The 22,476-nt window shown below is 48.2% G+C and overlaps 1 protein-coding gene across 4 annotated transcripts in view; it reads right to left on the bottom strand.

The window, feature by feature from the left end:
- Nucleotides 1–22,476, bottom strand: part of LOC137415035 (uncharacterized) — a 79,292-nt gene that overhangs the window by 15,511 nt on the left and 41,305 nt on the right. The window contains exon 2 of one of the 4 annotated variants that reach the window (XM_068099552.2): nucleotides 19,580–22,342. The exons of 1 other annotated variant lie outside the window; for it this stretch is intronic. In XM_068099552.2, coding sequence (XP_067955653.1) covers nucleotides 21,607–22,323 — 717 coding nt within the window. In that variant the 5' untranslated portion in view covers nucleotides 22,324–22,342 and the 3' untranslated portion in view covers nucleotides 19,580–21,606. Of the gene's footprint in view, nucleotides 1–19,579; nucleotides 22,343–22,476 lie in introns of those variants that run through there. 2 more of the 4 variants (XM_078778507.1, XM_078778506.1) reach the window with 2 other exon arrangements.

Below are 22,476 nucleotides of genomic sequence, written 5' to 3'. Positions count from 1 at the left end.
GTTGCCCCATCTTGTTGGAACCATTGCACATCTCGATTCACGCCACGACGTCTCCCAAGTCCCCTCCAGAACTTGTTGAGCACCACAATGTAACGATCCTTTGTGACGGTGACTGCCTCCTCGTCTGCGTCTTCAAACCAAAACGGTCCGATTATGCCATGTTTGAGATGGCCACCCAGGCCGTGCATTTCACAGAGTGCAAGGGCCTCTGAAGCACCTCGTCTGGGGCTTGTGTGCCCCAGAACACATTGTTCTTGCTATTGACATGCCCACAGAGCAAGAAGTGTGTTTTGTCGCTGAACCAAACATCATCAAGAAAGTCAGGATCCTCTTCGATCTTGTTCTCGAACCACCGGCACATCACAACACGTTTTGCCATGTCAGCTGGTGTGAGTTTATGCTTGATCTGGATCTTGTATGGGTACAGCTGAAGATCCTTGATCAAGATTCTTTGCACTGACGCACGTGAAAGACCCAGCTCTTGGCTACGTCTTCGGATGGACTTTTTCGGGCTCCTTCCGACAGAATGTCTCACTGCATTCACATTGTCAGGAGATCTTGCAGTCAGCTTCCTGCCAGAACTGGGTGTTTCTGCCTTCTTGTTGAGGTTGTTTACTGATCCAGTGGCTTGAAATTTGTGTGCCCAACGCTAAATTTGTTTTTTCTGGGGATAGTTGTTGAAGTTGAACTCCCTGCGAAATTTGGCTTGCACCGTTTTGAATGATTTCGTCTCCAAATAAGTAGTGACGCAAAATATTTTTTCCTCCTTTGTCCAAGGCATTTTGATTGATAATTATTAGTTGTTGTGGTCCCCTCTCTTCAAATCTGAAAAAAAAAACAGGAACATTAATATTGGCAGAATTATTAGCAGTGACATGGGTTCCATGTATTTTGAGACACCCGTTACTTCAGCGAGAATTCTCTCCGGACCACAGTGAAGCAGTTGGTCATCACATTCTTGAATGAGGAGCTTGGTTACTGGGTGAGGAGGATCTAAAACAATAGGATGCACAGCATCTTGTGTAAGGACATCCGCACGGCGTAGTCTTCCTCCTACTCTGATGAGACCAAGGGTACGGTCATATTCAGGTGAGAGAGATGCCAGTCGACCTCTGATGGGTAAATCCCTACCCGTGGCAAGTCTCTGGACTTCGTCCGGAAAACTATTGTGCTGTGAGCGTTGAAGCAGAAGATTCTCTATCTCCCCAGGCTGGTGAGTGCTTAAGGTAAGATAGTCTTGATCGTAGGCCACCCCGTTGGGACACTGCTGTGCAGCCACAACCAGAGCGTTCCAAGTCTTGTACTGTGAAGGGTCAGGTAAGGCCTGTATGTCCAACGACTGTTCCACAGAAGGTTGACTTCTAGAGCTCAGTCACATCACTTTGCTCTAGTATGCTGACCGGTCCTTGTAGTGACCAGCCCAGGTTGGTACAAACTGCTACTGGAGCACCCTTGGGGCCAAATCGCACAGGTTGCTTTGGTAAGATGAGGTGCGGATAGTCTGACCCGATCAATATTGTTGGTTGAGCCTTGTTAATCAAAGGGAGTGGTATCCCAGCTAGGTGGGGGTGCCGTTTCTGAAGATCGGCCACTGGGTACGAATACTCAGATAAGCGCAGCATTGTGGCAGTGAATGCTGCATCTATCCCATACCTCTGGTTCGGGTTCTCGACCGATGATATCTGAAGCTTGACAGAAGCCCCGGTACACTGCAACGTATCTTCTCACACTGTCTTGAGCAGTAATGCTTCAGGTTTACCCACCAGGTTCAGCCGCTCCGTTATTAAATTCAAAAGCATAGTCCTTTCTGAACCATCGTCTAGAATGGCATAGGTCTCTATGGACCCTTGTGGGCCATGAAGAAGCACCTTTACGACCTTTAACAGGACATCATGTGGACGGGAAGGCTTGTCAAGGTACACTGCAGATGGTGCAGAGCCTGTCATTCGGATGGTATCGCTGGATCTCTGCACTGCATCATGTAGGATGGTTAGGTGCAACTCGTTGCAAGCAACGCATGGCTTCCTAAGTGTACAGCGATCAGCTGGGTGTGACCGACCGCACCTCCAGCAACGATCATGTTCCCTTATCCACTTAATAATATGGTCTGTGGAAAGCTTCTTGAATTCCACACAGGAACCGAGGTAATGATCACTGGTGTCACAATGAGGACAATAAGGCTTGGTCTTGGTTGTTGAAGAAACTTTACGCAATGGCTGTGGCCTTGTGCCAGCTATTGGTGACTCAGAGTTGTGAAACACCGAGGCCTGTGATTCTTTCTTCTTGAAAGATGAAGAATGCTGTTCCTTTCTCTCTAATCCCTGGCCCTCGCATTTGTAGAGGACAGCAGCTTGGTTCGCTATACGTTTAGCTCGGGACTTCGCCTGCAGCCAAGCTGCCAGATGGTGCAACGTGTAGGTCTGATTAGAATTTGCATTTAAAAGTCCTTGGTTAATGCAGTGCTCAATGAATCCATCACGGTAGCTCGGTGGCAGTTTGCTAATTAGCCTGTCTACATGTGAGCCACATCGTAGTTCAAATCCATGCTCACCCTCGAGGGATTGTAACATACCCACAAGGGAGTGCACTGCGAGAGCAAATTCTTCAAAGGCCTCTGCATCTCCAGTCCTCACTGGTGCCATGTTCATGATGGCACCAATTTCGCTCTGTACGAGTTGCCTTGGCTGTCCATACTTGTCCTGCAGGGCCTGTAAGGCCACCGCGTATGGCTTCGGATCATGCATGTAGGCCTGAGCAAGTTTGTATGCACTTGGTAGCTTAAGGTGGGTTAAGAGTACTTGATATTTGTACTCCTCTGACAAGTAGGTGTGATTACTTATCAGGCTATCCAATGCCAGCTTGAGAAGGGAAAAGTCACTTTCTCTGCCACTCTGGAAATAAGGCAGACTCGGTTTTGGTACACCATAGGATGAAGCTATTAGTAGGTCCATGAGGTTGGGTGTTGCAGGCGTCTCAGATGGGTGAACTGGATGCCCATGTGGTGAAGTAGAGGGTAGTAGATAGGGTGCATGATGAAATGGTAACATGTTAGGATGAAAATTTGAAGCTTGGAATGGAGCTGTGGTGGCAGATGAATATGCAGTTGGATGAGTTTGCTTCACCTTCTCTTTCGGTGATGGATTGTCATTAATGATTAATCGAGGAGTGGATGTGGATTGTAGGTCGGCAGTGATGGCAATTTCCAGCTCTGGCCGCAGTAGCGGCAGCTGCGTTGGCAATGGTTTGTTTGGTTGAACTGAGGGAGTACATGACGCTCCACCACCGTGCAGAATCGTATGCTGGGCGGTAACGGTTGGATGCCCGGTTGGAGAGGTAGGCGCTTCATCTCCTGCATCCAAGAACGACACTATCAACCGTGCTTCCTCCAGTTCCTGTTCGGCCTTCCTCAGACGTCTGTCTTGTTAGCTGGACGGACAAGGCCTCGCGTTCCCTCAGAGCCTGGCGCTCCATCTCCTGAGCCTGGTGGTCCATCTCCTGAGCCTGGCGCTCCATCTCCTGAGCCTGGCACTCCATCTCCTGAGCCTGAAGGACTTCATCCTGCAGCTGCTGTCCACATTTCTCAGCTCTCTCATCCTCCCCAACTTGACATGTTAGTTCCTCCAGTTCATACTGTTTTCGTTTTTCCATTAGAATAGCCGATTGTGTACCACTGAGTTGGGATGTAATGGATGTACGGCTTTAGCTGGAACAATGGCTGCGTCGTGAGCTATGTGCACTGCATAGTGAGGCAGTCTTTGGTCGGTGGCTTCCTGACGAATGTCGTCGGTAAGAAGAACTCAGCCCACACTCCTGATTAAGGGAAGAACCACTCGTGTTTGAAGGTACGGAGTTAAGAACATAGTCTTTCAAACGTTCAGGGATACGGATATTTCTTTCGGGTCAGGAAGACGCCGTTAATTCATTGCCAGTGCTGATGATGGCCGGACCCGGTAATTCGGTGGCTAATACAGGCGCGGGGCTGACGGCGGCCACCGAAACAGAGACAAATGGATTCGTGCCATGAGTGGTTAAAGGACTAACCGGGATAATGTCGCTGGTATTGTCTGCTATGAGTACAATCGGCAGTCAGGGTAGCGGCAATATGCTCGTCATGATTTCCTTGTCCAGCTGTTCGTTATCCGGCTCGAAGGACCATGAAAAGTAGGGTTTGAAATCCTACGGTAAAGGCTAGCTAGTACGGAGGATAATAGAGAACAGTGGATCCAGGAAAAGGGCCGTGAGCAAACGGTTCGGACAGGATGAGACACTAAACTCCCTTTCGGCACAACATTTAATAAAACAAGGCAGAGATGGCGGCAATCAACTCGCTCACATGAGCCATCAGCAAGAAGCCGGAAGTCTCCTCCCTTTCCGGTGCAAATTAAGAGAAAAAAGTAAGAATTACAGGCTCGCACGACACCAACATGGCATCAACATATTGCAAGAAAACATTCATAAGCAAAGCAGGAAACGTTCACGTATATCGTACGCCTAACATCAGAGACTTTCTAACAAATAGATAAAAATAATACATGCATGGAAGATGCTGAAGTGGCATGTAGGACAGTAACCCCAGCATGGATGACATCACATCATTACAATCATGCACAGCCCGCACCAACATCTCAGCGAGCTGCAACCCGTTTTTGGCTTAATATACTTTCCTCCAGGGTCAGAATAACTCATAACACCGCTCCAAATTGATAAGGCAGACTAAGCCTCATTCTGAGAAAATGCTTTGCCAAGGCCAAATATGGGATATTGTCAACAGTTTTTCTCAGAGCCAGACAATTAGACGCTGGGCTAGAAATGGGTCACAGTGTGTCGCTGCTGCGACCATCAGCATAGGGAATTCATTGAACTCCCCCACAGTCACACATACTGATGAATCACTCGGCTTGCAAAATACAGGGATGACAGATTATAGCTGGCCTGTGGTTCGAAGCCAGACTAGACAGCATAGAGGTGAGTGCGCGCACCCGTAGGCCATCCATCAACCCACTGTGCATGTACCATACATGCACCAAATTATGCATTCAGGTAATGAGCAGGTGCACCACACTTTGAAGGGTAAAAGTGAATCTTTTTTATTTCACATAAAATACACCAGTTGAAATGGAAACATTTTTCCTTTTGAAATCCTTGAAATGAAGGATGCTGGGTGTAGGTAGGAAAGAAAAGGAAACAAAATAACACCCAGCTCGTGAACAAAGCTAACATTGTCCATCATTTCTGCAGCAGTTTCTTCCGCATCCGGATTTTTCTACTGGCAGGCATTTTTTCTGTTAAATGGTGATAATCTCTTGCACGATGATTCCGATCGAAGAGATTGGATGTTGTTGCTAGACACGTTATTGCTCTATATCTTTTGAGGTAGATGTGATTCTTCAGATATTGAGAACGAGGATGGTGTTTGCCTTCTCTGTACCATTCGTTCACTGCATTTGCCCCTCGGATAAGTTTATTTCGTGCTTGAGCATAGTTTAGCTTTGAGTTTGCTTTAATCAACAATTCAATCCATGTCTATCATTGACTAACGGTGGTACCCAGGGTTGCCCGGTATTTTTTGTGGGGCCTAAAACACTTCTCTACACCCACTAAGCAATGGGGTCCCTACACACTTCCCTACATCCACGATAGAGCAATTTAAAGAAAAAATCCTCCAAAAAAACAACAACTTTGTTGTCTGGAACTTTTCTAAGAGATATATATATATATATATATATATATATATATATATATATATATATATATATATATATATATATATATATATATATACACACACATATATATATCCACGATATCCATTTTTCCGTTCTCCAACCTATAGCTTTGTCTTTAAAAACTCAACGTTTCGGCCAGCAACCCAGCATGCGCCGAGCCTCCACTAGCCTTCATCAAGAGAAGTTCCCTTGTTCACCTCCTCCCAGATATATCTGGGGGGAGGGAGGGGTGGGCCTATTCTATAAACCAATCACAAAGCTGCGTTGCGAGACCTCGTGACCATGGACCCATGCTCGGCTTATGTTGCAAGTGTTTTGTGCGTGTTTGAGCGGTGTATTGTGTTTTGTTGTCCGTGTTGCCTGTGTCGGCTATGTCCCGACTCATTACTTGACATATATATATATATATATATATATATATATATATATATATATATATATATATATACACATATATATACACATATATACACATACATATATATATACAGTATATATATATATATATATATACACATACATACATACATACATACATATATATATATATATATATATATATATATATATATATTGGCCAAAAAACACTTCTCGGCACTCGCTGATGAACCTTTGAAAGATTGACGAAAATCCGTACAGCCATCTCTGAGAAAAATGGTGACAGACAGACAAACGGCTCTCATCATATTTATCGTCGATGAGATAATTTTATAGATTACTTCATATCTCTTAAGGAGAGTGGGACAGAAAGGATGGGAGGAGCTAGGGGGGGGGGGGGGGAAGAGAAGAGGGAAGGAGTGAAGGGGTGAGGGAGGGGAGAAGAAAAGAGGGAGTGAGTTGGGTGGAGGTGGAGATGAATTCCTCGAGGATGAAGGAGAGGCGTCGGGTGGGGGCAGGCAGGGGTGAGGGTGGAGGAGAGGAGTCGGGTGGAGAATGAGGGGCAGGCAGGGGTGAGGGTGGAGGAGAGGAGTCGGGTGGGGAATGAGGAGCAGGCAGAGGTGAGGGTCGAGGAGAGGAGTCGGGTGGAGAATGAGGAGGACAGGCAGGGGTGAGGATGGACGAGAGGAGTCGGGTTGCGAATGAGGAGGACATGCAGGGGTGAGGGAGGAGGAGAGGAGTCGGGCGGGGTATGAGAAGGGCAGGCAAGGGTGAGGATGGAGGAGAGGAGTCGGGTGGAGAATGAGGTGGGCTGGCAGGGGTGAGGGTGGAGGAGAGGAGTCGGGTGGGGAATGAGGGGGCAGGCAGGGGTGAGGGTGGAGGAGAGGAGTCGGGTGGGGAATGAGGGGCAGGCAGGGGTGAGGGTGGAGGAGAGGAGTCGGGTGGGGAATGAGGGGCAGGCAGGGGTGAGGGTGGAAGGGGCAGTGAGTGGAGAAAGATAGGTGTGTGTGTGTGTGTGTGTGTATGTGTGTGTGTGTGTGTGTGTGTGTGTGCGCGCACACAAGGTTATGATAACAGCACAGAGAATAGTGGGTCCAACAGGCCAGCCCAGGCAACGCTGCTAATTGATGACCTGAGTATCCCAAATTAATCAAGATGGTACAAACTCTCTCCAGGCGGGCAGCAGTTCAGAAGCGAGGTTCGGCTGGGTAGTTTGAATGTGGGATCGATGGGAGAGGGAGGGGAGTTGAAGTGGTGGAGAGGCTGCAGAGAAGGAGGTTGAAAGTGTTTTGTATACAGGAGACCAGATGGAAGGGATACATGGCGAGGAGGTGGTAGGAGGATACAAGCTGTTGCATGCAGGTGGGGATGGAAGGAGTAATGGTGCCGGAATATTAGTATCGGAAGAGATCAGCAAGCAGGTGGTCAGTGTGGAAAGATGAAGGGATGGATAGTTATTGCATGGGTGGTGATACAGAAGCAAATGGTGTGTTACAGTGCATTCAGAAAGTATTCAGACCCCTTCACTTTTTTCACATTTCGTTTTCAGCTCCAGAGATCCTGTGTGGAGATGGGAGAAACTTCCAGAAGGACAACCATCACTGCAACACTCCACCGATCTGGGCTTTATGGCAGAGTGGCCAGACGGAAGCCTCTCCTCAGTGAAAGACATATGAAAGCCCGCTTGGAGTTTGCAAAAAAGCACCTAAAGGACTCTCAGACTGTGAGAAACAAGATTCTGTGGTCTGATGAAACCGAAATTGAACTGTTTGGCTTCCGTCTGGCCACTCTGCCATGAAGCCCAGATCGGTGGAGTGTTGCAGTGATCGTTGTCCTTCTGAAAGTTTCTCCCATCTCCACACAGGATCTCTGGAGCTCAGCCAGAGTGACCATCGGGTTATTGGTCACCTCTCTTACCAAGGCCCTTCTCCCACGATTGCTCAGTTTGGCCGGGCGGCCAGCTCTAGGAAGAGTCCTGGTTGTTCCAAACTTCTTCCATTTAAGAATTATGGAGGCCACTGTGCTCTTGGGAACCTTCAATGCAGCAGAGATTTTTTTGTATCCTTCCCCAGATCTGTGCCTCGACACAATCCCGTCTCTGAGCTCTGCAGGCAGTTCCTTCGACCTCATGGCTTGGTTTTTGCTCTGATATGCATTGTCAGCTGTGAGACCTTATATAGACAGGTGTGTGCCTTTCCAAATCATGTCCAATCAATTGAATTTACCACAGGTGGACTCCAATCAAGGTGTGGAAACATCTCAAAGATGATCAACAGAAATGGGAGGCACCTGAGCTAAATTTCAAGTGTCATAGCAAAGGGTATGAATACTTATGTCAATGTGATATTTCAGATTTTTATTTTAAAGAAATTTTCAAAACTTTCTAAAATCCTGTTTTCTCTTTGTCATTATGGGGTATTGAGTGAAGATTGATGAGGGAAAAAATGAATTTAAACGATTTCAGCAAAAGGCTGCAACATAACAAAATGTGAAAAAAGTGAAGGGGTCTGAATACTTTCTGAATGCACTGTATGTCAGAATATGGGCCACAAATGGGAATGAATTGGGCAGAGAAGCAGGAATTCAGGGACACACGAGAGAGGATGATGGGAATGATGGAGATGGAGGTGATGGACTCTGACACGCATGTCAGAGTAACGGAGCCGTGTGAAGAGGAATGTGTTGGTAAATTTGGTTGGCGGATGCGGAATAAAGAGGGTCAAGAGCTGGTGGAGCTGATGGAGAGGAATGGGCTGGCCATAGCCGATTCATTCTTTCAAAATTGGGAAAGCAACAAGATTACCTATAGGAGTGGACAGCACAGAACAGAACTGGATTTTGTGGTGGTAAGGAAGCAACAGTTGTGGAGGGTTAAGGATTGCAAGGCAGTGGCGGGAGAGCACGTTACCATCCAGCACAAGCCGTGAGGATGAAGAAAACACAAGTGTTTGTGGCGAGTTTTAAGAAAAGGGGGGACGTTAAGAGTAGGGGTCGGAAGGTTATTAGGTGGGTGAAGTGCAGGGGAAAGGTTGCCCGAGTACAATTAAAGGATGAGGGCCAGGTATGAGCAACTTAATGAAGAAGCGGAACGTTTGGAGAAGGAGTGAAAAAAGTATGGAGAAGCGTTGAGGGGAATTGCCGAATTTTTGTGTGGAAGGACATTAGGAAAGGGTGTGTCGTCGAGGCATAGAAAGCAGGAATGGTGGACGGAGGAAGGAGCAAAGGCAGTTGGTGAAAAGAAGGGGGTTTGGAAAAGGATAGAGTAGATCAAGGTGGGCAACTGGATGCACGTTTGCTGCGAAATGGGCAGAAGAAAGCATCAAGGAGAGCTGTGGATAAGGCGAGGAATGATATATGAAAGAGGGGGGTGGGAGGATGCAACAAGTTGGAAGAGGATGGTAGGAGGAAGTTCATCTATAAATTTCCTCGTGAAACGGAAAAGGAGATCAAGGACATGAAGAGGGACAGGGGGGAGGGGCGGTAATTTAGGATCGATGCGTGAGGCCAGTGACAGAGAAGGGGGCAGTATTGAAGGTGTGGGAAAGATGTTTCAAACAGCTGTTGAACCAGGAAGGAAGCAACGGTGAGCTGGAACTACCATGTTATGTGAAGGCGAAAGTGTAGTTGGTGGGAATCATGGAAGAGGAAGTGTGAAAAGGATGAAGGGAAGAGCACCATGCATTCATAAGGTGGGTATAGAGATGATAATAGCAGAATGCTATTATATAGGTGGGAGATGCAGAACGTACTGGGGGAGTGGAAAGAGGCATTTGGGAAGTATGGGCTGAAGATGACTATGGAGAAGACTCCGGTGATGAGGGTCAAGCAGCAGAGAAGAGAGATGAATATCACATAAGAGGGAAAGGAAATTCGACAGGGAAATAGGTTTGAGTATCTGGGGGAAGAGTGATCAGAGATGGTAAGTCGAAGGCAGAGATGAGGAGGAGGATTCAGGTGGGTGTGAATGTGTGGAGGAGAGTGGAGGGAGTAATGGCAGACAGAAAGATATTGTTGGGGTTTTGAGAATCCTGCACTCAGTAAATTGTTGTAAATATACCCGTTGTAAATAATTCTGTGTAAATACCTCCATTTCATTGTTAAGGTCAAAGGTCGCCCCCTAGTTAGTCCATGAACAACACGTAGCGAACCATAGGCCCTCTTCGTAGTTATTTCATTATTATGTGTTTCAGGTAAGGCTGTGTTTCCAATAGTTGAATCTGCGTTGCATTAATCAAATAAGATAGGTCCCTTTCGTTCCCTTCAAAAGCGGTGCGAGTGGTTTGCTATCCCCACAAGATGCCATTGCCATGTGCTCCATCTCGGAGAAGAAGGGGGAGGAGCCACCAGAACGGGCGTGGCACATCGTCATCATCAGAGGTGGAGTCAGCCAGCCCTGACCGGCCAACCAGCACCGCGGTGAGCCAACCGGTAGGCGTGTTCTCAGAGCTGGCGGTTTGATACGGCTGACAGCAATAAAAGCAACTGCGAGGGACTGCTTAGAGAGAGGCGCGTGAGGAGGTTCAAGAGAGACGCGTGAGGAGGTTCAAGAGAGACGCATGAGGAGGTTCATGAAGAGGACCGAGGAGGAAGAACCGAGAGAGGAGGGAGAGAGGAGCACCGAGCAGCTTGTTGAGCACGAGCATCGTTGGGGTGCAAGAGTCGGTGTGCTCGGGTCGCCAAGACAGCGGCAACATAAACCGCGCTGCCTGCCGGGTTTTCGCCGCTGAAACCATATACGTGGGGCCGCCGCCGGCTGCTCGTTTTCCAGCCCGGAGCGTGGATTTGAAGCGGACCTCCTCGCTGAGCTTTTCCTCCAAACCTGCTTCCAGTCATTCCTGCCTGCAATTCCTTTGTCGTGTAAATCTGTTGTCTGTCCTTTTTGTTGTCTGGGGTTCAATAATTAAGACTGTTTTAAGGCTTGCTCTGTGTCTGCTTCTTCCCCTTCTGTATATTCTCGCCCTTTCGTTTTCCTCTTATAGATAGTAATAAACCCGTGTTCCTTCTTACCTTTGGTTTCTTTCTCATTCGATCGGTTTCGTTCCTTCTTTCATTTGAATATACGTGGCACGATTTGGTCAACCGCTTTATAATCGGGTTTAGTCTGCTGATAACGGCTCGAACCGCGGATTGCTAAACCGCTCAGCAAATACCATCTTGTCCGTGGTTCGAGCGGTACTTGTCTCCCTGTTTTGCGGAGGGATTGATAAAGGTATTCGGGATAACACCTGGACCAATAACCCTGATCAATCCCACCCCGCAAAAGAGCGTTACGAGTACCAGGACCAGAGACGGCCGGCTCAGCAGGCCAAGGGGATTAACCCCCCCTTGCTAAGGGGAGTGCCGTCTATGAGATCCGTAACAATTGGTGTCAGGAGTGGGATCTGGAACCTGGGACTAAATTTGTTTAGCCCAAATTTTGGACACCAATTGTGCTATTGGCAGTAACAATTGGTGTCGAGGAGTGGGATTTGGACCCAAACCAAAATTTTAAAAGAACATCTAAAATTTGGTCAAAATTTGGAGCGGCCGAAATTTCATTTAATATCCCAAATTAAAGTCGTGCCATGGATGGTCAAGGCGGTCGATGCCGGTAGGGGAGGTAGATGAGGGGTTAGAGGCAATCCAGGACCCCAGGGAGGAGGAGAGCAATGAGGGTGCGGTAGCGGGGGTTGCAGGCGCACAAGATGGCGGCGCCTCACACGAGGTCGCGGGAGCACAAAATGGTGCCTCGCACGTGGCGGCGGGAGCCGCGCCCGCTGTACCAGCGGGCTTTGATATGGAGGACTTCGTGACGCAATTCACCGCGATGCTGAGAAAGGAAATGGGAAACCAATTTGGGGGATTGAGGAAGGATATGGGAGAAATGAGGGACGAAATGAGGGAGGTTAACCGCAGGTTGAGCGGAGGTCGCGGGGGTACGCGACGAGGTAACGAGGTTTGAGAAGCGCGGGTTGAGCGAGGCGGAGCAGAGCGCGGTTAAAATGACGGGTATAGAGATCGCGACCCGGGGTATGGGGAAGCCGGCGACCGCTGAGGTAGAAGAGGGAATTTTAATAAAGCCAGCGGCCGTCGAGGTGAATAAAGAAAAATAAATAGTGGAAATTGGGATTGGAGAGACGGACTTGGTAGAGCAACAGCGGGAGGAAAAGATGGAAAATGTGCAAAGTCCGTGCTCACATCATAATGCCGTGCTTAATCCTTATAAAGATTTGCAGGTGTTGGAGCGAGGAGGAAGAAGAACCCCGAAGGTGAGACGGGCTGTGTATGGTGCTAAGAGGTTTTGCGGGAAGGTGTTTGGCGCAAAAAAAATTCGCACGCTTGGGGTCGCGACGGCACCCGGGCGTTTGTGGAAGGTCCCTTGTGAGTGGTGCGAGTGGAAATGGCATGCTTGTGAGGAAAAAGTGTGCATCGAAGAGTGAGTATGTTATAAAGTGTGGGAGTAAAACCGAGTGCGAGCGAGAATGCACGTCGGAGTGTATGTGTGATGAGAGTGACACGGAGAGTGAGATGGATGAGGAGCGGGTGCGAGGAGGCACATCTGAGTTGGTGGTGAAGCGCGTGATTGGGTGTGCAAAAGAGTGCACACCCATGGTTGTCACAGAGGATGTGAGCGAGGAGTGGGTGCGAGGTGTGTTGATGGTGTGCGAACAGCGAGTGGTGTGTAACAGAGAGTGCGGTGGTGGAATTGAAGGAGAGTATGGGATGTATGAGCAACGAACAGAATGAGTGGTGTGAGCATGTCCGGGGAGCTTCGATGTTAAACGGGATAGCGGTTAGACCGACGTTTAGCCGATGTGAGCTCTCGGTCCGTGCCGGGCTGTGGGTATTGCGGGAGCCGCTGGGGATCAGTGCCGCGTCCCTCCTGTTCGGAGCGTCGTGCACGATCCGGGCCGGGCCCCGCCCCGCACAGTCGAGTCCGGGCTTTGCCGGGCAAGGTGACCAGTCCGGTTCGAGTGAAGGTAGGAGGGATCGGAACGGCGCCCCCTTGTGGTGGCGGCGTTCTACCCGGGCAAGGTTGGCCCATCGCGCTTGGGAGCGAGAGGCCCCACGCTGGGATGGTGCTTTAAACCTTGGCCCAACCAAACCTCCTCCCCTGAACCGAATGCCGGACGGACCCAACCTGCAGGCGACCAAACCACCCGAATGCATTGCGCAGCTTTGCGAAGCCGAGCTTTGAACATGCATGGACGTATTGAGAGGCTCAAGTTTAATGGACGGTGATGATGATAGTGTTTTGATTCGAAATTGGGAATAGTGAATAGGATTGACAGTAATGATTGGCAAATTTGATGGGTAAAAATGATTGGCAGTAATGATTGGCAAATTTGATTGGAAAAAATTTGGATGGGCAAAATTGATAGTGAGAGATGCCCGATGTAGAGGGATGGTAAATCCACCATCCCTCCCATCCACCCGGGCACATGAGCATTAGTTATGGGGTTATGGCTGTACAAACTAGCCCGGGAGGGTTAGGATAATGATTAGGGATCTAGAAAAATGACCATAGGTAACTGTAGAGTTAAGTAGCGACATCATACAGGTAAGAGGGGACGTAGAGAGGTTAGATGGTTGTTAATGACGTGGTATGTGCAATAGTGTAAGGGATGACTGGGGATGCACTAAGTTAGAAGGGCACCAGGTAGTTTAGATGATGCAGTTGTGTTTGTGGTGAGAGTGATGAAATGAGGAATTGGTATGAAAGTGCACGGTAGTGCTGGTTATGAAATGAGGAATTGCTCGTGAGAGATGTGTGTGTGTGTAGAGAACGTATTGAGCAGAGTATTGTGAAAGGGTGTGATTGTGCATTGTATGGAGTGAATGGTCCCGGAGGAAGGAGGGTGCAGGGAGCACCAGGTGTGATGGAACAGGTGTGCAAGTGAACAGGTGTATGGATAATGGTTGAATGGAATAACTGGTCCGGAGTAAATGGAGTATGGGATGGATGGTGTGGAGTGAGTAGTGTGGAATATGTGGAGTGGAGTAGTTGGTGCGAAAGGAGTGGATGGGGAAGATGGACCCCTTTCACGAATACCCGGGGAGGGTATAGGTAAATTGTGGTTAGATATTGGCATCTGTGGTGCGTGTGGTAGAATGGCATTTGGATGGGTGCATTAGTGAAGTGGAAATGCCTGGGCATGTGGCCTGTTAGTGTGGATGGTTAAATGGGCACTCTGCCACTGTGAGGATGTTGGCCAGGTGAGGCCGCAGCTGGGCTCTGGGAGCCAGTAGAGTTGTTCAGTGGGGCCCGAGGATCCGGAGGACGGACCCGGGCAGCCCCGTGCCAGAGAGGGCACCGAGTGGGGAGAGGCCAGAGGGCCTTCCCCAGGTCGATAGGTTAGGGTAAGGAGCAGGTAAGCTCGGAGGCAACTGCAGTGGCGGAGATGTGCAGGTGAGCGGACCTGCTGGGAGAGCCACACGACTCAGCCCCAAAATTGTACGAAGGCACAGTGAGTTGAATCGGGGGAGTGAGACCCCAAATTGGTGAGTGCCACAGATGGTCAGTGGGAATTGGTTTTTAGAACCGCATGGAGTAAAGCGGCCAATGGTTTTGCAGGGAAAGACCCCGGGTAGTGTAAAAGTGTGTTAATGTCATTTAGAAGGTAGATAGAATTGAAATCTCCTCGCACCATCTACATCCACTCACCTGAGGTGATGACAGTGCTCCACACCATGCCATGGTTCTTTTTGTGCAAATGTTTTGGAGTGTAAGACGCATCATGACGTGGGGGTGACATTGTGCTGGTATTCCATCTCTTCCTCCTTAGGAGGGATTGATAATTATGAATTGGTTGGTAGCAAATTTGGTTAAGAGGGATTGGGGACGAATTTGGTATAAGGAGATATGGGGAGGACAGGACGTAGACGGATTTGTAAATTTTGTAAATACGGGGTAAGGGGCAAGGGTAGAGTAGGTGACAGAGGGGGTGACGTACGATAGGGACGGGCTTTCTCCGCTCGCTCCCCATGCGCACCTCACTCTGCATTGTCTTGTTTCAATGTGTACTACTGCGCCCTTACCCATCGCTAACTATGCTTTGTCTTCCTCCCCACCCATGGACCGTGGTCTTGGGCACTGAGGGAAAAGTGTGCAGGTGTCGCAGTTGTGTGCCCGCATTCCCGCTGCCTGGACCGATGCACCACTTTATAGACCGCACGACTTGTGGCCTAAGCACCACTTTATGGACCGCACGTTTCTGCGGCCAAGCACCACACATATGGACCACGCGATTGTGGCATGACCCCTCTGCTGGGACCGGCCATTGTGGCCAGAAGTCTTCGCTTGCGGACCTCGGTGAGGTGGCACTAAGCCATGCAGGTGGACCACCATAGTTGGCCCCTGCTGGCCATAATTTAAAAAAACACGGACACGTTTTGTGCTGTTTGTTTTATTAGCCATCAAATAGGCCACAAACAAGAACAGCAAGAAAGAGCAACATCAAGACCATCGGCCCGGCAGAGCGGAGAAGACGTCGGACACCATTTTATTGACATTGGAATGTATGACTGTGCACTGGATGGTGCTTTGATGCTTTTTGGTGTTTTTTTTGGTGCTTGCATGCTCGGGAATGCATTGCAATATCAATTCTGGATCCCCGGGCATGTGAGGGTGGGGTATCGGTGCAGGGCAGTGCATGCTTTTCCTCCCTCCTGCAGGATTCTATTTGCTTCCCAAGAAAGACAGGTCCTGGGTTGCAGTGTAAATACAAAAGTGTCTTGTAAATAATGCTTCCCACCGGCTTAATGTATAGTTTGAGAATAATTCCGCAATTCGGTTATTCTGTGGGTGTGGGTCTGTTAGGTAGGATGCAACGCAGCAGGGGGACATACTTAATTGTTCTTTTAAAACTGTCGCACTCAGGGTAAGGTTGATAGTAGAGGGTAACTACATCTGAGTGTCACATTAGGTTAAAGTTTTGTCGGCCCGGGCCATGCCTGGAGGAATGAGGGTGCTGTGTTGGGGTTTTGAGAACCCTGCACTCAGTAAATTGTTGTAAATATACCCGTTGTAAATAATTCTCTGTGTAAATACCTCCATTTCATTGTTAAGGACAAAGGTCGTCCCCTAGTTAGTCCATGAACAACACGTAGCGAACCATAGGCCCTCTTCGTAGTTATTTCATTATTATGCATTTCAGGTAAGGCTGTGTTTCCAATAGTTGAATCTGCGTTGCATTAATCAAATAAGATAGGTCCCTTTCATTCCCTTCAAAAGCGGTGCGAGTGGTTTGCTATACCCACAAGACGCCATTGCCATGTGCTCCATCTCGAAGAAGGGGGAGGAGCCACCAGAACGGGCGTGGCACATCGTCGTCATCAGAGGTGGAGTCAGCAAGCCCTGACCGGCCAACCAGCACCGCGGTGAGCCAACCGGTAGGCGTGTTCTCAGAGCTGGCGGCTTGATACGGCCGACAGCAATAAAAGCAACTGCGAGGGACGGCTTAGAGAGAGACGGGTGAGGAGGTTCAAGAGAGACGCGTGAGGAGGTTCAAGAGAGACGCGTGAGGAGGTTCATGAAGAGGACCGAGGAGGAAGAACCGAGAGGAGGGAGAGAGGAGCACCGAGCAGCTTGTTGAGCACGAGCATCGTTGGGGTGCAAGAGTCAGTGCGCTCGGGTCGCCAAGACAGCGGCAACATAAACCGCGCTGCCGGGTTTTCGCCGCTGAAACCATATACGTGGGGCCGCCGCCGGCTGCTCGTTTTCCAGCCCGGAGCGTGGATTTGAAGCGGACCTCCTCGCTGAGCTTTTCCTCCGAACCTGCTTCCAGCCATTCCTGCCTGCAATTCCTTTGTCATGTAAGTCTGTTGTCTGTCCTTTTTGTTGTCTGGGATTCAATAATTAAGACTGTTTTAAGGCTGCCCTGTGTATCTTCTTCTTCTTCGTCCTGTATATTACTTTTGTTACTCTTCCTTTGGTTTGTTGTACATAATTAATAAATACCTGTTATTTCTTACCCCTTTTGGTTTCATTCTTCCCCGATCGCTTTAGTCTTTTCCTGATTGAATACCTGTGGGACGATTTGGCCAATGCTCGGAATCGGGTTTCGTCAATTGATAACGGCTCGAACCGTGGATTGCTAAACCGCTCGGCAAATACCATCTTGTCCGTGGTTCGAGCGGTACTTGTCTCCCTGTTTTGCGGAGGGATTGGTGAAGGTATTCGGGATAACACCTTGACCAATAACCCTGATCAATCCCACCCCGCAAAAGAGCGTTACAAGTACCAGGACCGGTCGGACGGCCAACTTAACAGGACAAGGGGATTAACACCCCCCCCCCCCCCTTGCTAACGGGAGTGCCGTCCCCCGGATCCGTAACAATTGGTGTCAGGAGTGGGATTGTGATTGTGGGAGCCCAACAATATCAAGGAGATTCAAAGGAAAAGTTCTGATGTCGTGTGTAACACCTTTACGGTCTGGAGACGGTGGCACTGACAGAGAAACAACAACAGAGTCTGCAGGTTTGTGAGAACAACTGGGTCAGGAGGATTGTGAGAGTGAAGAGGATGGATAGATGGAGAATGGATGAACTGACTGAGGATATTGGTGTGCAGATGAGCCTGATGGGGAGATTGGTGAAATGCCGGCTGAGATGGGCTGGACCAGGTACAGATGGGGCAAGAGAGAGGGGGAAAAAGAGAGCCCGAGGTTGAGGGACCAAGGTAGGAGGACAAGCGGTAGACCGTGGTTGAAATGGGAGAATTGTGTGAAGGTTGATTTGTTGCTTTGTATTTGATAAAGTCATGGTGTGGGCCCCGGTGTTTCCAATGTAGAAGTTTATGTGCATTCTAAGCCGTGATGAGTAAATGAATGATTTATCACAAATACTGCACATGTATGGCTTTTCCCATTGGTTGTTATCTCCAAATACGTGTTTCAGAAGGTGGAACACAGCCCACCCAGGTCATGCGTATATGCGCGCGTGTGTGTGTGTGTGTGTGTGTGTGTGTGTGTGTGTGTGTGTGTGTGTAATAACTGAGTACATACGTAAAATAAAATAAAATTACTAATCCCATCACCTTTAAAGCTAATGTTGTGCTACCTTTCAAAACTGGTGCTTCCTCCTATGACTATTGCGCCTCTGCCATGTTTCCCCTGTGTGCGTCCTTGTGTGTCTTTTAAGGTTTGATGCCCAAATGAATGATTTATGACACACGCTGCATGTGTATGGCTTTTCCCCTGTGTGCGTCCGTGTGTGTATTTGAAGTTTTGATGGCCAAATGAATGCTTTATCACAAACACTGCACATGTGCAGCTTTTTGTCCCTGTGCGTTCGTGTGTGTCTTTGAAGTCTTGATGCCCAAAAGAATGATTTACAACACAAACTGCACGTGTATAGCTTTTCCCGTGTGTGCGTCTGTGTATGTCTTTTAAGGTTTTCCGCCCAAATGAATGATTTATGACATACACTGCACTTGTGTGGCTTTTCCCCTGTGTGTATCTGTGTGTGTCTTTTGAGGTTTGATGCCCAAATGAATGATTTATGACATACACTGCACGTGTGTGGCTTTTCCCCTGTGTGTATCTGCGTGTGTCTTCTAAGTTTTGATAACCGAATGAATGATTTATCACACACACTGCACATGTATGGTTTTTCCCCCTTGTGTCTCTGCGTCTGTGTGTGTCTTTTAAGGCTTGATGCTTCAATGAATGATTCATCACACATGCTGCATCTGTAAGGTCTTTCCCCGGCGTGGATCCTGGTGTGGGTTTTAAGGTGCGACTCTTGACCAAATGATTCATCACACACACTGCACATGTATGGCTTTTCCCCCATGTGCCTCTGCGTCCGTGTGTGTCTTTTAAGGCTGGATGCTGCAATGAATGATTTATCACACATGCTGCATGTGTAAGGTCTTTCCCCCGTGTGGATCTTGGTGTGGGTTTTAAGGTGTGACCCTTGACCAAACGATTTATCACACACACTGCACGTGTATGGCTTTTCCCCCGTGTGCCTCTGCGACCGTGTGTGCCTTTTAAGGCTGGAAGCTTCAATGAATGATTTATCACACATGTTGCACGTGTAAGGTCTTTCCCCCGTGTGGATCCTGGTGTGGGTTTTAAGGTGTGACTCTTGACCAAATGATTTATTGCACAAACTGCACTTGTAGGGTCCTTCCCCTGTATGCATCTGTTTGTGATGTTTAAGGCTTGCTGCTTGAATGAACGATTTATCACACACGTTGCACGTGTAAGGCTTTTCCCCTGTGTGCGTCCGTGTATGACGAGTGTAGCAGGTTTTATCATCAGTTCCATAGGGACAATGAGTACATTTGTATTTAGGGTCAATGGACACTGCACGGTGACACTGCTCATGTCGCTGCAAAACGGCCTCGGAGGCGAAGCTCCGACTACACCTGGAACAGGGAAACTTCCTGAAGATCGCAGATACCCCTGTGAAGAACGTTCACACAAAGACATGGTTTCTCAAGTTTCTCACAGGAATGTATAAACAGACTCAAAGCACCAGTAAGAATCAATCAAACATGTTGAATAAACGTGAGAGTGTAAATCATTCTACAAATATTGTACAATATTGCACATTGTTTTCCATAGATATTGTTGACAGGGAGATAAGTTTCAGTATCTGTGGAAAACAGTGACCAGGGATGGAAAGGCAAATGTGCGAAGGACGACTCAGGTGGGTGCGAATGTGTGGAGGAGCGTGGAGGAAGTAATGGCAGACAGAAAGATTTCAAGGAGGTTCAAAGGAAAGGTTCTGATGTGTGTAAGGCCGGCATATCTTTACAGTCTGGAGACGGTGTCACTGACAGAGAGACAACAACAGAGTCTGCAGGTTTGCGAGAACAACTGGGTCATTGGATTGCGGGAGTGAAGAGGGTGGATTGAAGGAGAATGGATGAACTGAACCCGGTGCAGATGGGGCAAGAAAGAAGGGCAAAGAGAGCCCGGGGTTGAGGGACCAAGGTAGGAGGACAAGCGGTGGACCGTGGTTGAAATGGGAGAATTGTGTGAAGGTTGATTTGTTGTTTTGTATTTGATAAAGTCATGGTGTGGGCCCCGGTGTTTCGAGTGTGGAAATTTTTCTGCATTCTCAGCCGTGATGAGTACATGAATGATTTATCACACACACTGCACATGTATGGCTTTTCCCATTGGTTGTTATCTCCATATGCGTGTTTTAGAAGGTGGAGCGCAGCCCACCCACGTCTCAAACTATCGACCTCCGTTGTGTGCGTGTGTGTATATGTGTATGTACGAGGGCCAGTCAATAAGTAACCTTAAAATGGCGATATAAATTCGAGAATATAACGTGTGTAGTTGTAGACGACATATGTTATATCTTTGGGTAAGAGTCATGTTTTGCCTGTTTTAGATCTGGCAATATTGAGCGTAGGACATCAGTAGAGCAGTTCCAAGATGGCGGCTCCCTTAGAAGCATGCACCAGGGAGGAGCAACATTCTGTCATCGGTTTATTGGGAAGTGAGGGTGTGAATCCCAGTGAAATCCATCGCAGAATGAAGATGCAATATGGTGACGCATGTTTATCGCTGCAGCAGGTGTACGACAGACAGGAAGTTTAAAAGTGGAGTGTCCAGTATGGCAGACGCTGCTCGCTGGGGCCGGCCTCACACAGTCGATACACCAGAAATGGTTGCAGGATTTGAGCGCGTGATAAGGGGAAACCGTCACATTATGCTGGATGAAGTGGTCTCCGAATTGAACATTAACCATAGTTCAGCACACCATATCATTCACAATGTGCTGTGGGTCCGCGAAGTGTCTGCAATGTGGGTGGCCTGGACAACTCACATCCGAACTGAAAGAACGGCGAGTGGACGCATGTGAAGAACTTCTGTAACGTTACGAAACAGAAGGCAACACTTTCTTACAGCGCGTAGTGACTGGGAATGAAAGCTGGGTCCACTACTTTCAGCCAGAAACGAAGAGGGCAAGCAAAGAGTGGCGCCATTCAACTTTACAAAAGCCCAATAAATTACGCACACAGCCGTCCGCTGGAAAAATGATGCTCACGCTCTTCTGGGATAGCCGTGGCCCCTGGGCCAGATTTAGGAATGGGCAAGCTGGGCAGTTGCCCAGGGGCCTCCACAACCAGGGCGCCTCCACATATGGACGATCAGAAGAAGCTGCACTCTCACTGTCTGAAAATTTCGAGTTCAGAATTTTCTTCCAGTAATTGATCAGTTTTTGAGTTCATTGGAGTAACGATTGGAAGCCTATGAGAACACCTGTTCTCTTTTCGGCTTCTTGCGTAAATTGGAATCACTGGACTGCGATGAAATCGAAGCAGCTGCAGCCAGGGGCGTATCTATGGAAAATAGCACATATGGCAAGCACTGAAATTGCGCCCCTGTCCAAACATCTGACACCCATCTTTTAGATAACTTTACCATAAAATCAGCTCAAAAATACAAGTCAAGCTCGTTAATCTTTTAATTAACAAATTATGGCACGACATGAAAATTACAACTGCACCTTCCTTGCTTTCACTGATGCAAATTGGTCTATGATGTGCTCAAAGTCAGTTTTTTTCAGTTTCTTCTCTTTCTACACTCAGCAGAGCAAGCAGAGTCTGCCTTGACCGATGGATGGAGGCTCTCAAATACGAAAGTATTAGTTTTAACTTGCTGAATGATCTCTCACAGCTGGCGATGGAAACTGCGATGGTTAGCATTATCTGAATAGCAATGCGAAGATTCTGGAAATACTTCAAACCCAGCTTTATTATTTCTGTTCCCAACGCGTCAGGTAGAATTGCTTTTCCAGTATCCTTGTCGAACTTCAGAAGTCCAATGTCATGCTGTTCAATCACTTCTGGTATGACAGTTCGAGGCTCTTCGACACCATCCAGTTCACTAGGTTCAGTGTCGTCAGGTTCAATCTCGTCAGGTAAAATCTCGTCAATAAACTCAACATCACCACCACCACCATCGTGTTCCCCTCCTGTCATGTCGACGTTCTCTCTGGCAGCCTCACTTTTAATCTCGTCATACTCGGATTTATCTGACTCGACTTCCTCCTCGGCTTGTGATGCATTTGTACTTGATCCACCTTCGGATTCTAACAAACTTGTAGCAGGTGCAGGCGACTCTATGGAACGTGTCGAACAACTTGTTCCGGGCTTTTCAAAGAAGGGCATGAAGAACTTGCTCGACTTCTTGGCTTCCTCCGTCTCCAAATTTCGTCTCTTCCGTCCTTCAGCTCCACTTTCCTTCTTCTTCGTGAAGAAACGTTTCATGATCTTCTTACACAATGCTCTGAAATAAGGAAATGGCACTTTTAATAAGAACATTAAATTTCACAGATTTTGCACAAAATTCTAGACTACCTCCCTAGTTTGCGCAGGAGAATGGTATTACTGCCAGTTGGCACTGAGCAGTGGTACTGTGAG

This window comes from Myxine glutinosa, chromosome 5 (genome assembly GCF_964187855.1).
Source record: "Myxine glutinosa chromosome 5, kmMyxGlut1.1, whole genome shotgun sequence".
NCBI classification, from domain to species: Eukaryota; Metazoa; Chordata; class Myxini; order Myxiniformes; family Myxinidae; genus Myxine; species Myxine glutinosa.
Note: the sequence above shows the minus strand (reverse complement) of the source record. Positions and strands in the feature narration are given on the sequence as shown.